Source organism: Chelonia mydas, chromosome 21 (assembly GCF_015237465.2).
Source record: "Chelonia mydas isolate rCheMyd1 chromosome 21, rCheMyd1.pri.v2, whole genome shotgun sequence".
Lineage (NCBI taxonomy): Eukaryota > Metazoa > Chordata > Testudines > Cheloniidae > Chelonia > Chelonia mydas.
Window position 1 is genome coordinate 1134550 of NC_051261.2, and position 15279 is coordinate 1149828.

Consider the following 15279-nt stretch of genomic DNA (forward strand, 5'->3'; position numbering starts at 1 on the left):
AACTCCCTGATGGCATTTCTGATGTATGAAATAATTGGGCATCCCTCCCAAAAGTGGCTCTTGAATTGGGAAGTAATAGGTTGTTTTTATACATAACTAAATATTTGGAACCTCTTCCAGGGGGTTGCAAATACCACCTTTTCTGTGACAAATAAGGATTTTTCTAGGCCTGGGAAGGCACAGACCATGGGCCTGACAGAGCACTGGACAGTTCCTGCCTTTTTCTATTGGGGCCCCACAGCAAATAGCTCTGGTAGCAGTTGTCTCTGAACTCGCCATCCATGTCCCTGAGACAGAAGGTGAGAGAAGTTAGAGAAGGAAATGGCCACATCCAGGGGTCAGAGCAGGCCTGGCCCATTTTCTAGTGTTATATTCAGCTCAGTGAAAAAATACAATAAATATTCCAAGTGACAGAGCTTCCCTCAGAGTCGGGGGGCCCCTCAACCTGGGGTCATGACCTCCAGTAGTGTCACAAACAAGGTCAGGGGATTGTGACCACCCTGCCTTCCCCTCACTGCTGGGTGGGGGCTCCTGGCTAGATGTGAGGTGGGGAGGGCGGTTCCCAGGTTACTGTATGGAAAAGAGTTAGAACTACTGCTCAAGGGACTGACCATTCTATGGTCTAGATCTCACCATCAGGGCAGCCTAAACTTCTGGTCAGTATCACCGTTACTGATCAGGGAGATGAGAGCATGAAGGCCAGTTTAAAATATTATTATCCAGGGCTGTTGCACATGTTTCAGGATCTTGAGGCCTTGGCTACACAACAAGCTGCATTGTTTTAACTAACGGTGTGATTTTTAAGTGATTTAGTTAATCCAAAGCAAACCAATGTGGACACTCTTATTTCAGATTAAACCAGGTTTATTTCAGTTTAAATTTAAACTATGCCAGGCAGCCCATATTGGTCCATCTGCAGTCCTATTTGGCAGAACAGTGCCAGTTTATTCTGTGCCCCAGGAGTGGGCGTTGAAGCCCGTGATAGTTGGCTGAAGTGTGTCTTTTAGTTTGGTCTGTGTGAGGAAACACAGCTGCAGAGGTGCCTGATGCTTTGTATGGGCATTTGCGGAGCCCTGAGCTGGGGCTCACATTGTGGTGTTGCTCGGAGAGCTGCAGCAAGCAATTACCGGACTGGACAGGTAGAGTGGCATGCATTCAGACACACTTCCTATTCTGCCGTGAAATGGCGGCTTAGCACACCAGCCAGCGTAACTCTGCTTTTCTCTCCAGCACCTTCATTTATATTTGCACTACTGCTCCTCTCCAGAAGCAGCAAGAAATGATTCCACTGAGGATAATTGTAATTATCCCATTATGTGATCTTCGTCTTTGCTCATGCCTAACAAATGTGTTTTCTATTAAACAGAGTAGCTCTTTCATGCGGCATGACCTATCTGTTAAATTGCAATAGGCATCAAAAAGTGACACCATCATACATTAAAAAAAATCATCTAATTACACAACACAACAATGGCTGCACTCCCTATCACTGTCCATAGCCTGGTACATTAGTACTGGCAAAAGCCAGTAAATAAAACCTGTTTCTTTCTGTGTATTGCTCTCTGCAATTGGAAGCAGTGTGCAGCACACTCCCGGCTTTCCGCTATTTCTGGTGACAAGCTGTTCCTGGTTGGAGGATTCCAACGCTCATTTTTCTGCACAGAAGCTCTTGGGCTTGGATTTGAGCTTTGCACCTGGGCAGGGGAAATGTCTCCTCACATGCTGAGAGAGAAGGTGCAGCAAATAAGAGGTTAAAAAAATGCTCTGGCTGCAGCTTTAAAACTTAACATGGAAGGTATCAAACTGAATTGGGTAGGAGGTTCCTTGTCTGGCACACGCCTTGGCAGCACAGAGCTATCTGATCTCAGAGGCAATCAGACACTGGCTGGATTGCAGGAAGCTGCCCTCCGGCAGTCAAGTCCTAACTCTGAGAAGGGCTCAGATCCCTGATGTCTCAGGGGCAGTGTGCAGCCGGGCACAGTACAGGAGCACCAGGGGGTAGAGTGGGTGGTGTTGTGTTCCTGGAGATAAATACATTCTTTCCCTAGTCTGATTTTCCTAGACAGTCAGCTAGGGGGAGAGTGAAGGATGCAGTTTGAGAGATGAGTGCCACCAAGGAGGACAGCCGGTGTCAGAAAGCAGTTCGGATTGTCACTGACCTGTGCCGGAAGAAAAGCCTGCCCAGCCTGGATTTGGACACCTGCAGGGGGTTCCTCCTCCTGCCTTCAGACCAGAGCCTGAGTATCTCGGAGCCAGGTACAGTAACCCCTGCCCTGCAGGGCTGAGCTCTTCCTGTAGGTAAGAGAGCTACCGCACACCAAGAGCCAAGGCAGACTGGCATGGGAGATGACTTCTACAAAGGGACTGAAGTTGGCACAGCTGTGTAGCTAGCAGCACTGATAATCCCCTAGCTAGGAGCTGAGGGGCTGGGTCTCTGTCCAGAATTTATCTCCATCTGTGTGTATGTGTTGCCATTGACCCCCACCATCCGGAGTTCCACTGTCATGTTCTGTCTGGAAATTCCAAGTAACCTGTTGCAAGTTGGAAGTTCTGGAGCTAGCAGCTGTGAGGACGGCTAGAATGGAACTGGAGAGGGAGGGGATATTACCAGTGCAAATAACAGAGGCACAATCATGCTGTAGAGAAGTTTTGTTTGTTAAAGTTTCTGTGAAAGTCCCATGTTGTTCTGACAAGTTAGATACTTATAGTAAACACAGCAGTGGTTTCAGTGACCAGAGTGGTCTGAAGTGTTTGTCCATATCTCTATTTAAGGAGGACAGGAAGGGCTTGAATCGAGTTGTTTAACTAACGAGGCATTTAATAGACTTTCTGTATCTGTTTGCTAGCAAAAGCAAATGCAGTTGTAGTTTCACATCTGTCCCCAGTTCTTCCCTGCCAGCTGGCTAACACTAGAGGGACACCTGGGCATTTCCGAGATGAACTATGCGTGGGCGCTGCAGCTCTAACAGCAAAGGGGTATTTCACCCTTTAAGTGAGGGTAATTTCCTGGATCTCTCTGCCTCTCAGCTGGTAATTCCAGGGGCTTCTAGATTAAACGTCTCATTGCAGAGGAATCCTTGCACTCTACCTCCACAGTTCAGGAGATCAACCAGGCAACCTCTTTTGAGGTTATAATGCCGTATTTGAGCACTATCCTTTTTTGGAATGCGGCCAGTTGCCCACAAAGTGCAGAATCCGTATTCAGCAATATCTGTCAGCTGCTGAGAGTCTTTTAACATCTTTAAAGAGAACCTTCTGCCATCACCAGTACTCAGCCTGCACAGATTGTGTTAGGCAGTTCTCACAGACTTCTTGGGCCAGATTCATTCAGTCCAGTGGCGTGATCCCCGGGACGGGTAAGTATTTTGCTACCTTGTTTCTTGTTCTTTTAAACAATTTAATCATATTTAAAAGCATCACTATTGTTATTATTTAACACTTACATGGTGGTGGTGCCTGAGCCCCCATTGTGCTCAGTGCTATATAAACACATTCTGTCCCAGAGCATCTCAAATCCTGCCAGCCTTGCCGGCTGGTCCTGGTGCTGTGCTCAGAATAGGCTGGCAGGGCAGTCATTGTAGCCTTATTAAACAGGGCCTTTTGTGTTCAGGCACAACCCGTGCAAGGCGCCAGCGTACAGGGCAGTGGGAGAGTTGCGTGCCATAGCCCATCTCCTGTTTTGTGTGTGTGCACTGTGCAGGCTGTGTGTAATAGCTCTGCCAGACATCACGTCTGTCTACTGCCCACAGCACTACACCGTTAGCATGCCAGTCAGAACTGATGTCTCTATTTCACAGCTCCTTATTGGACAGGGTGACCAGATGTCCTGATTTTATAGGGACAGTCCCTATATTTGGGACTTTTTCTTATATAGGCTTCTATTACCCCCGATCCTCTGTCCTGATTTTTCACACTTGCTATCTGGTCACCCTATTATTGGAGTTTCTGCGTATTTGTAAAGCATAGTATTAGGGATTGTTGGTTTAAAAACAAGCCCTAGGCTAAACCTGCGCTGAAGGGGTGAAGTGAGTCTGTTAGGAAAAGGTTACATTTCCCTGGTTTTGGCCATAAGCGGAATTACTGAAGTCTCACCAATTTTCTCAATTTGAGCTGCAGACCCTGGGGACTGGCACTGGTGTCTGCCAAGAGAGGGCCTGTACCCCCCTGCCGGAGCAGGGCAGCATGGAGCTAATGGGTCCTTCGGCCTGAGGCAAGGTAACACATCTGTGTCCCCAGGGCAATGCAATGAGCTGGCTTAGGGCTCTCGGATCTTGCTCTCAACCGTAGGAGATGCTGGGGTGGGGGTGTACAGTAGAGGGGGACCTTGCAGAGCCTGCAGGAGGATGGTACCACCACCTTCCACTCAGCGGCTCCTGCTCCACTTCCCACGGCAGCCAGCACGTTCCCCATGTGCATAGGAGTAGAGTTTGCACTGATCCTATCTGCGTGTTTTAAGTAAGGCAGGCGTGCTGCACTGGAGTCTCTCTCCATTGTGTGTGTGTGTGTGTGTGTGTGTGTGTGTCTATCTGTCAGTCAACTTATTGCTGTTTGGGGCTACGTACCTGTATGTTAATTCTAGTCACTAATGTTACAGTGGCACGTAGCTACGGTCTTTATCCATCAGCCATTTAAAACCCCATTAGTCCACGCACAGGGAGAACTGCAGGCGGTTTTTCCTTGCAGTGGCCTGTCCCGTTTTAACCGTTCTCAGCATTATACCCCTTCGAGGGTTAAAAACTCTGTCTGATGATCACTGCAGTGTTCCTAGCTCAGAGTGGAGCTACATCATGTATGTGAACCTGGCTATGGGAGAGGATCATGCTGAGCAGAGGGCATGCTAATAGCTGCTTCCACTGCCTCTGCTCGTGGTCCCTGTGTGGGGCAGGCCAGGGCTTTGTGTATGCCTACAGAGCATTCAGCACGCTGACTGGTGCCCAGCTGAGCTGGTAGGGCTAATTCCAGAACGTCTGACTGCAGACCTTCTCCAGCCCAGCAAATGAGCATATTTGCATACTGACCTGAGTACAAGCAGCTGCAGTCTCTCTGGGGCCTTCACTTTGATAAGAAACTTCTCCCAGCTACTACTGTTTATTATTTGTAGTATGCCTTAGTGCCTCTCTGAACTGTCTTAGCCTGCCTGCTACACATTTTGCATTAGAGACTTATAACCTGGGATATTGGGCTCAGATCTGGTCACCTCTCCTGCATGAGGATGGAGCACAAGGCGAAAGGGCCCAGAGGTGGGCAATGAAAATGCTGTGTGCAGGGAGAGTGCTAAATGGGGAGAGGCTGAAGGAAGAGACTGTGCAAGTCAGAAGGAAGATGAATGGGGGGCCATTAGTGAGGTGTTTACACGAAGGAATGGTGTAGAGCAGGTAAACTGGGCTCTTCTGTTTACTCTCTCTCATTGTGCGAGAACAAGGAACACCCAATGAAAAATAACATTTAAAAGTGATGGAAGGACGCATGTTTTTACACAATGTTTAACATTCTCCTGCGGAACTCCGCACTACAAGGTGTCACTGAAGCCAAGGGCTTGGGAAGATTAAAAATGGATTAGACATTTATATGGATAATGAGAAAATCTAGTTCCAGTAAAGAGGATCAAATGTTTATAGGGGATATTAACCTTCCTGATTCGAGGCATAAACCAGTCACTAACTGACGGGGGTTAGGGACATGCTGCCGCATAATGGGCTAGTCCACTAGTGGTGCTGGCTGCTGTTGGAGGGAGAATACTGAGCTAACTGGATGCCCGGTTGGACTTCTGGGTTCTAGATGCTCTTGTTTACACGTTGCACTTGGAACACACAGCCCCTTTCTGGTGTACGCTCAATGAACTCGGGTATTTAGCCCATCTCTGACTTGGGGAATGGTAGTTCTGCTTATTCTGCACCACATAGGGTCATTTATCAGTCCAGCACAGAACAGACTGAGCCAGACAATCTTGTGTGAAGAATCAGATCCAAGCCCCAAGCAGAAGCCTGCAGGTTGTATGGTAAAGACGATAAAGCCTCGAGTATAATTATAACAGTTGGTGCAGTAATGGGGAGGCAGCAGCTGCAGGATTTTTCTTATGCGTTACCTGTTGTCACCGAGACCAGACTGACTCCTTCTCTAATCACAGCATCTCTGGAGCCATTTCTCTATCCGAGTTTGACGGTTTGGGTCAATCTGTTAACCAAGGAATAAATCAAGCAGCGTTTGCAGTTTCTGTATCCGTTTATCTATCAGTCTTTGATTTGCTAAGTGCCCATCACTGATGTTTAAGTGCAGTCTGCACCTTTTGTGTAGACTTGAGAAAGAGAACTGAACTAACACTCCAAGGCTAGGAGCCATGGCTGTTCTGCATGGCTGCTCCTGCTTGTCACCAGACCTGTAGGAAAGAGTGGATTTTGGGATGGGCTTTCATAAGCCAATGGAGAGCAGCGTGTGCTGGGCAAAACTGCAGTTACACAGCAAATGGCCAGCCGATCCTAACCCTGTTCAACTGCTGCTGGTTGCCCTGGTCAGTGCCTAAAACTGTGAAGGCAGAAACCTTTGCCAAACAGTTCATGAGCTGGAATAATCGAGGATAAGCTGAGCAGGTTTTATGCAGGAACCTTTGTTAAAGTGCTTTGGGGTGTGTGCGAAAGGTGCTACAGTATATAAAAGCAGATGCTGTTCCATTGTATGCACTTAGGGTTATATATCAGCTATTTCTCCCCTATTCAGAGTGCACAGGTAAATGCAGCTGCAGCATGTTCCCAGTCCATTCTGCAGTGTTGTTTACACAGCAAAGGCGTGCTGCAGGCTGCTGCTGGCTAATACTGCAAACAGATCATTAAGTCAGTTAGAAAAATCAGGGATGTGAATGGGAATTTAGCAGGGGAGAGCATCACTTTGCTTTGTCTGCCTCAAATCCCCCCTGCAGCTCTGGAAATCCTGCTTCCCTTCAAGTCTGAAGCTGTTGTGCAGTGGTGCTGTGAGCTGTTAAACAGCTCATCTTGGTTCACCCCAGGGACAGCCGCATTTAATGCTGGCAGAAGTGAACTCTAAAATATCAGGTTTCAGAGTAACAGCCGTGTTAGTCTGTATTCGCAAAAAGAAAAGGAGTACTTGTGGCACCTTAGAGACTAACCAATTTATTTGAGCATGAGCTTTCATGAGCTACAGCTCACTTCATCGGATGCATACTGTGGAAATTGCAGAAGACATTATATACACAGACACCATGAAACAATACCTCCTCCCACCCCACTCTCCTGCTGGTAAAATATCAGTTCATCTTTGTCATAGCACTTGGATACCCCAGTAATAGGCACCTTAGCTGATGGATAGATGGGTTACCTAACTCACTGTGGCAGTGTGAGGCTTAAAGTTAGCAGAACACTTTGAAATGCGGGGGAACAGGTCCCAGAGAAGTGCAGAATATCTACTGTTGTTTGTTTGTATGGCTCTGGAGTCGGGATTGATGCCCGTTGTGCTAGGTGCTGGACAGACGGCCAGTGAGAGATAGTCCCCGTACTGAAGAGGATACGGGCTGAGAGTTGTGCCCTCTCCACACGACTGGAAGTGACAATGTTTACTAGAAACAGAGCAGCAAATGCAGTGTGGTGATGTTTTGCTTCTGCCTATCGTCACACTGGCTGAGCTGGGGATCTGGGAAGCTATAGCAGGTCTGCCAGCTAAGACAGCACCTCTCCAGGCTCTGCCATACCGATGCCTGAAGCACCCTTTATTATTATTGTTTGTTTTGTATTGTTGTCGTGCCTAGGAGTTGTGCTTCTACAGAGCTGGCTGGAAGCTCTGTGCCAGTGAGAGGGCAGGAGGAGAGCTAAGCCCGGGGTGCATTTCTCATCATGCGAGTGGCTGTAAGATAAAGCTTCCTCATGCTTGCCATGGAGTGCAGCTTTCCATGGGGAAGGGGGTCTCATTCCTAGCCCGCTTCCCTCATGCTTCAGCAAAATGGATTGTCCAGCCGAGAGAAAGGGAGGGTTCCAGGGTCGCTTTGCTGCAGGCTGGTGTGCCTTATATTGTAGAAGTACAACGCTCCGCCTTCCTTTGGGCAGGTGTCTCAGAGTGATGTGATCACTGACAGCACTCACTCGCACTGTGACATCGCTCCCTGAAGTGTTCTTCTGGAGGGGGCCATGCAGACAAGCAGGATGCACCCCGGGGTGAGGCAGGTTTGGAGGCTGTTCTGTGGGCACCTGTGTCTCATGCCGAAGTATCTCCCATCTGCAGCTCCAACGTGCTTCTAGTCAGATTCCCTGTGACATGGCTGGCGTAAAGTGTGACATGCCACTGGCCACATGTTCAAATGCCATCACGGGAGAGCAGATGTGCCAGGGCAGGCCACATAGCTCTGGACAAAGCCTGTCAGAGGCCAGCTGAACTGCAGCCAGGCATGAGCGTGTGGGCCTGGGGGTACATTTCACCCAAGGTGGCACTTGCCTTCTCCCCCCACCCCCCAAGCTTCCTCCGGGAACTGCTCTGTAAGGGTTTGTCTGCAGGGGACATGCCCCCCTGGTTTGCCTGGCCTTTACGTGCCTTTCCCTGCTTTGTGTGACAGAGCCCAGGGGCCGGCCAGCCTCCCCACTGAGTCCCTACAGCTTTACGCTGCTTTCATGCCATTCACCCCTGGGAGTGACACAGCTCTGCTGGCATTAGTTGGAGAAATGCAGCTGGGACTGGGCCCCAGGTTTTTTACCTAGAGGGCATGCTGTGAGCCCCCCCGGCCTCCCACTGCTGGAGACGGGGGCATGCATGGGGGCGCATGTAGTTTGTGATGCTGTGGCTCCATTGTGTAGCCTGATCCCATGACATATTTGGGGCGTGTTGGCTTGTGTCAAGAGCAGGCAGTTTTGGGTGCTGTTACATTAAATCGAAATCCCCCTCTGTGAGTTACACCCTCTGTTTGCAAAGGAGCTTTCACAGTGTCACATCCAGAGCTGGAAAAGACTTGCTTGTACCAAGCCAGTGCCACCCACCCTCACCCCAGCCAGCCAGGATCGCTCTGTCGCCTGCTTTCTTGCCAGTAAAAGCAGCTGTGCGCTGGTGTCTAATGCATTTGCTGCAGCAGCTCCCACAGCAGCCTGGGGACACTGGTTGGTTGGAATACCAGCTGCTGAATGTAGATTGCGTACCTGCCCCGAGGCAGCTAATGAGCCCCTCCTGGGGGGTTGGTGTATGCAGAATTGGCCCTGCCACAATGCAGTCTGAGCAGTGCTCCGGAACTGGTCTGTGGGCAGGAAGGGTCCCTTGCCCTCCCATTGCTCTCAGCAGTTGAGCAAGCTGCTCTTAGACTGAGAGGTAGATTCTGTGCTGACAATAAGTGTTTATTGATTTATTTGTTTATTACTACATCCTTTTTTTACAACCTAGACGCATCGCATGATGCTGTATCTGCAACAATGAACCAATAGTGGGCCTGATCCTGCGTGGTGCTGCGCACCTACAGTTCAGCATCTTTCAGGAGCTCCGCAGCATCCTGCAGGCGCTGCCCCATAGTGGCACAGACTCAGGTTGTAAAACCCTGGCTGTTGTATCTGTCTGTCTCTCAGTCACTGTGGACAATACCACCATCCTGCCTGGCGTTAAGGCCCGTAACCTGGGCATCACCTTCAACCCAGGCCTCTCTGGATCCTCACCTCCAGGTTATGTCTAAATCTTGCCAATTCTTCCTGCATAGACACAGCCTTTCCTATCCACCCTCCCAGCCATAACTCTTGTCCATCATCTTGCATCTTGAGTACTGCAACATCCTCTTCTCTGGCCTTGACAAATGTGCTCTGACACCTTTCCTAACTGTCAGAATGCTGCTGCAAAGGCCATTTTCCTAGCCTGTCACTTTGGCCACATCACCCCTCTCTTGTTATCCCTCCACTGGTTCCTCCTTCTCCATCACATCGCTGCTGTCTTCCCTTGCGAGGCTTTTCACTGCCTATTCCCACCCTACTGATCTTTAATTCACTCTCTAGACCTTTTTCAGAGTAACAGCCGTGTTAGTCTATATTCGCAAAAAGAAAAGGAGTACTTGTGGCACCTTAGAGACTAACCAATTTCTAGACCTTGGCTCCCGCCTCCTACCAGCCCATGCTGGCAGCCTCCATCACCCGCCTGTTCAATAACATTCATGTAAACACCTTTCTGCTTTCTCCCATGCTTTCCCCCACGCTGGGGAGGGATTCCCATAAAGACCTGCAAAACTAAGGAATTTCTTCAAAGCACTCCTTAAAACTCTCTTTGGAGTGATGCACTGATACCACTGCCCGTCATGCTGACTAATACTGTGTCCTTGATCCCTTGTGCTCCCACATCAGTCTGTGGCTTGTTTGATACTTAGATTGTTTTGTTCAGTGTTTGTACGGCACTGAGCACAGCCGGGGCCTGCTCCATGGCTGGGCTCCAGGACACCACAGTAACAAAAATAATAATAACAACTCTACTTCTCTGTCAGCATTTCTCAAGGGCCAGAGCTCTGGTACTCAGACGGGAGTTGGTAAATGACTGAGAATCATAGTGAGCTCTCTCCAAAAGAAACCCCAACTCCTTCCTTTAGGGAATCTCTCCTGTCCGGTGCCGGGAGGCAGCAGGTCTGGCCTGAGAGAAGAATGGAATCCAGCTAGTAATCTGACCAATGTGTTTGGAATTCCCCAGTCTATGACGCTGGTGGCTGCAGACTTGGGGTCTTTTTGCCTGGTGGCCCACACTCTGGAGGTACCACTGCCTTTATTGCCTGGAGACAGAAAATTCCTTCTGTAAAATGAGGAGAAGCCCTTGGGGGAGAAGAGCAGAGGAATCAGTATAGTTAGAGTCCAAAGCGCAAAGTGAAATCCAATGCTGGCTCACACACTGTCACGGAGTGTGGGGGAGTCCAGGCCCTGCACCCCTCTTCCTGGGATTCACTGAGACTCTCAGCCAGCCAGTAAAACAGAAGGTTTATTGGACAACAGGAACACAGTCCAAAACAGAGCTTGTGGGGACACCCAGGACCCCTCCATCAAGTCCTTCTGGGGGAGCAGGGAGCTTAGACCCCAGCCCTGGGGTTCCCTGCGTTCCTCCACCCAGCCCCAAACTGAAACTAAACCCCCACAGCAGGCTCCCTGCTGCAGCCTCCGTCCACATTTCCGGGTAGAGGTGTTACCTCCCCCTCCTCCTCCTGGCTCAGGTTACAGGCTCTCAGGTCTCCCATCCCCAGGGTACATTCCCAGGTCAACACTCCCCCCCTCCCTACTCCCCCCCTCCCTGCTGCGTCACATCGTCACACACACACACCCTCTTACCCCCTCCTCCCCAAAACTGGAAGGGCAGGTTAGCAGGGCAAGCAGTGGCCAAAGACAAATGCCATGGAGCTGTGGGGGAGCCCAAAGTCCCCATTTTCTGGGCTGCTGCTTACAGATTCTGCAGCATTGTGTGACATCTGAGAGACTGGGCAAAACCAGTGTGTGAGAGAGTGGTGGTGGGGGAGTCAGTGGGGTCTTGAGAAGCAGGAATCTGCAGTGGCAGACTCTCAGTTCATTTAACTGAACTGTCCGTCAGAGGGAAAAGACCTAGTTAGGTCACAGCCATCCTACCTCTCCCAGAGGCCAGTGCAGGATTCAGAGTCCTCATTGTCAGCTTCACAACATGTTGTTGTTTTTCTGTGGCATGAAAATGAGCTCCTCTGACTGCCTGCAAACAATGAGTTTCCTTCAGAGTCTGACAGGAATCAGCTGGTCTGCAAAATTAGGCTGCCCCTCAGGGCTGAATTGTGTTACTGACTCACTCCTAATGTCCTGGGGGAGCAAGGCCCAGAGGCCTGGGGCATTCTGGCAGCAGGGCCGTCCACTGGAAGGCAGGGTCACCAGCAAGTCGTGGCAGACAATTCGAATGGATGTGGTGGGTCAGAAGGGGTCTGAGAGACAAGTGGGATATCCAGAGCGTGAGTCCAAGTGGGATGAGAATTATAAAATGGATCCAATACTGGACGGAGACCCAGTGGAATAAAATGGGAAATAGGTACTATGAACTGGCTAGTGTCTTAGAGGCTGGCAGGAGGGCGTTCATGTGGGAAAAACATTGTCTGGTGGTTAGAGCAGGGAACAGAGAGCTGAGACTCCTGGGTTTTACGTCTGGCTCTGAGAGGGAATCTGGTGTAATGGTTAGAGCAGCTGGCTGGGAGCCGGGACTCTGGGCTCTGGTCCCAACCGTGGCACTGAGGCAGGGCGTGACCCTGTGTAAACCAATTAGCTACTCTTTTGCCTCAGTTTATCCATATGTTAAATGCGTCCCTGCCTCATGGGGAAGCACTGCAGTTTAAGGACTGAATGATTGCAAGGTATGTTGAGATTGTTCCCAATAAGTCCCCACCACAAGTGCTGGGCGCTAATCTCAGTACAGCACACGCAACCTGCCTCAAAACTCACTTCTTCCGCACACCCACTGCCTCTGAGTCACTGCCGTTAAAACGCTTCCCCGCCCCCTGGGATACCAATGTGGAGAGTGGAGGAAGGAAATGGCAGGGTGGGCAAAGCGTAAAAACAAGGAGAACAGAAGGTCCTAGGCTAAGCTCCCAGTTCCTGGCAGATGTCGTCTGTCCGTGTAGGCCCGGTCCTGTTTACCTGTAGCCCTGTGTGTAGTCCTGGGGGGTGCCCCGTGCATGCTCTGGGGGCAGGGAGCGGGCCTTGGACAGTGGGGAACACCCTGTTGGCACTTGACAAACACTCATAAACGGTAACTACTATAAACACCCGCACGTGAATGACTCCGCTCTGTGGCTGTGTGGTCCCTGCATACAGACGTGCGGATGCCTCTTCATGCACTGCAGCTCTCTGCATTGTGTAGACTTTGCTGGGCACAGACGTTGCTTGGGGTTTTTTCTATGGAAAATTTGCCTCTAAAATTTGTGGGGAAAAAACTCCGTTTGAGGTGGTACTTGTAGCAGGGAGACCTGTCGGGAAAGCTGCATAGAACTGTGACGTCACTCCTGGCTGATGCTGTGTGGCTACAAGCAGCAGCTCTGAAAGGGCAGATGTGTGAAGTAAATTAGTGCACTGGGCATAATGGGTTCATTCGAACCATCGGTAAAAATGTATTTTAAACAAAGACATTAATACAATAGCATGCCATGCCATGCCATGTGAGTCCTAATCCTCTAAAGCAAAGATATTCCTTGCTTATAATTCCACCTCTAGTGGCCACGCAGGTGAGGAGTAGCATGTAGGGACAAAGAGCTGACAGGGGAGACACAGGGACAGACACCTACTTTATCTAAACATTGTATAACACCATTGTAAGAATGTATATTGCATTCCCCTTTAGTGGCTAGTCCACGTTTAGAATAAGAGCCTACTGCTAGCTGATGGAGTTATTCCTTTAGTTCAAATAATAGAGAGAGGGCTCTCTTTTGATGTTGAAGGTTCCAGATTCAAATGTAGGGTGTATTACATTTGCAGGTTACATCTTTAATCAAACTATATTAAAAGAATATTAAACCTACAAAACCAGAGACATGCAGATAGAAATAATAATTGAATCACCTATTCACACGTGAATGTTTGTATTTGTGTGTGTACCTATATATGTAGCTATATTTGTGTAGTGTGTTTGCACATGTAAATACCATGCACACACAGAGCCTTGTGGTGTGCGTGTGTTGGTAGCATCCCTCGGCACAGATGTGGGTTTAGATTTTGGCTGATTGTTGTTGGTTGAATCACTCCTGAAGCCGTACAGTGAGGCTGATCATGTTTGTAGACTTTTTTGTGTACCTCGGAGCCTATTCCAGTGCAGCTGCAGTAGCCTCATACATAGTCAGGAATCAGAATCTAAAACTCCATAGAAACAGCCAGCCAGATCTCTGCCAGTGTTAATTGTGTGTTTGGAGTGGGCTGCGGAAGGTGGCTAGGAATTGGGCTCAGGAACAGAAGCCTGGTTGGTAAGTCTACACTTCCAAAGTTGCTTTCTTAATTTTGGTTGCCTTTCTAAATGTATTGCTAACCCTTCCTCCGCATTAGCAGTTTGCCTCAGTGGTTTTGTTTCTGAAACATTTTCTTTTGCTTTCAAATATTTTGCCTAGATTGTGTTGAGACCAAGCATGTGCTTTTAACTACTTCAGATCAGAGCAAACCCTTTCTATCCTCTTTTCCATTGTCGGGCAAAATGAAACTGGGAAGCTAGTGATTTTCTATTTGTAGATGTTTGTTTGTGCTTGACATCTTTTGCTTGTTAAACTAGTCTCAGTGTAGTGTATGCTGCACTTCCATGCCGGCTATGCACACATTCCAACATGTGTGTATGTATCAGTGAGAGATACATAAACATCACCAAAACCAGCAGTGGATCTCATTGCCTGACACAATTCTTCATTTAACTTTATAGCTTAACCACTGCTTGCTTTTTTATCTCTGCTCATTTTCTCACTGTTCACATATTTAGGTGGAATTTCATTTTTTCCCTGAGAAACCCTTGTTTTCTTCTTACAATTTTTGGCAGCTTTCCCTGTCCTGTATGATATTTTTCCTCTTCCTTCTTGTCAGAAGCAATGATTGGTGCTCTTTCTACCTGGGAATTGTGTAAACACAAGACTTGTCTGCAATAGATGTCATCATTTCACTTTGATGAACTCACTAATCTAACAGTCACTAATGAATAGCAGTTGTTCAGGGGGAGATATGAATCCTCTCTGCACCATGCAGTGTCTTTAATTAGACTTACACATTGCAAAATGGCATCCTAGTGGGGCTGAGGTGGGGGAGATTTGGAGCTGTTGTGAATGAAATTGTAGACGGGATGCAAAGACGAAGTTACTCTCTGGGGAGTGCTAAGCATTTGGAAGCTGTGGATGCTAATTAGGGCCACCTTGAAATTTAGTTCAATTTGTTATGGTACAGTATGCTAGTGTTTGACAACATCTGAGGAAACTGTGCAGCAAAGACTACAGGCAGGCTGCCAAGATCTCAGTTCTTTACATACCCACCGGAAACATCATTAGGACAGAAAATCCAGGGTGTCTGGTCCTGTCTGAGTAGTAATTGCATAGAAATTCCAGTGTCCTGATGCCTCCTGTACTGTAAATTATAATTCTGATTTTCCATCCATGTTTGCAGCTGATGCAAGGAAATGTATTTACTATTGAAATACAGTCTTAGGTCAACATCTCCAAACCCCACTTGAATGCACCTTTCTATGTGCAGTGTAGTTTGTCAGCTGTGGGCAAGCATCTGCCCCAAAATCACCTGGCTGAAGTGCTGAATCTGGTCTCTGGTTAAAAGGTTTATTTTGCTGGGGTGTTACGGTGCATGGCACAGAGCCACA

At 48.6% G+C, this 15279-nt stretch overlaps 1 protein-coding gene across 1 annotated transcript in view; it reads left to right on the plus strand.

The window, feature by feature from the left end:
- The first annotated feature begins 1688 nt into the window (after window positions 1–1688).
- The window catches only part of SYT6 (synaptotagmin 6), a 92578-nt gene continuing 78987 nt past the window's right edge, over window positions 1689–15279 (plus strand). Inside the window, exon 1 of the mRNA XM_043533746.1 lies at window positions 1689–2256. Within this exon, the coding sequence (XP_043389681.1) occupies window positions 2103–2256 (154 nt within the window). The 5' untranslated portion in view covers window positions 1689–2102. The remainder of the gene's footprint in view (window positions 2257–15279) is intronic.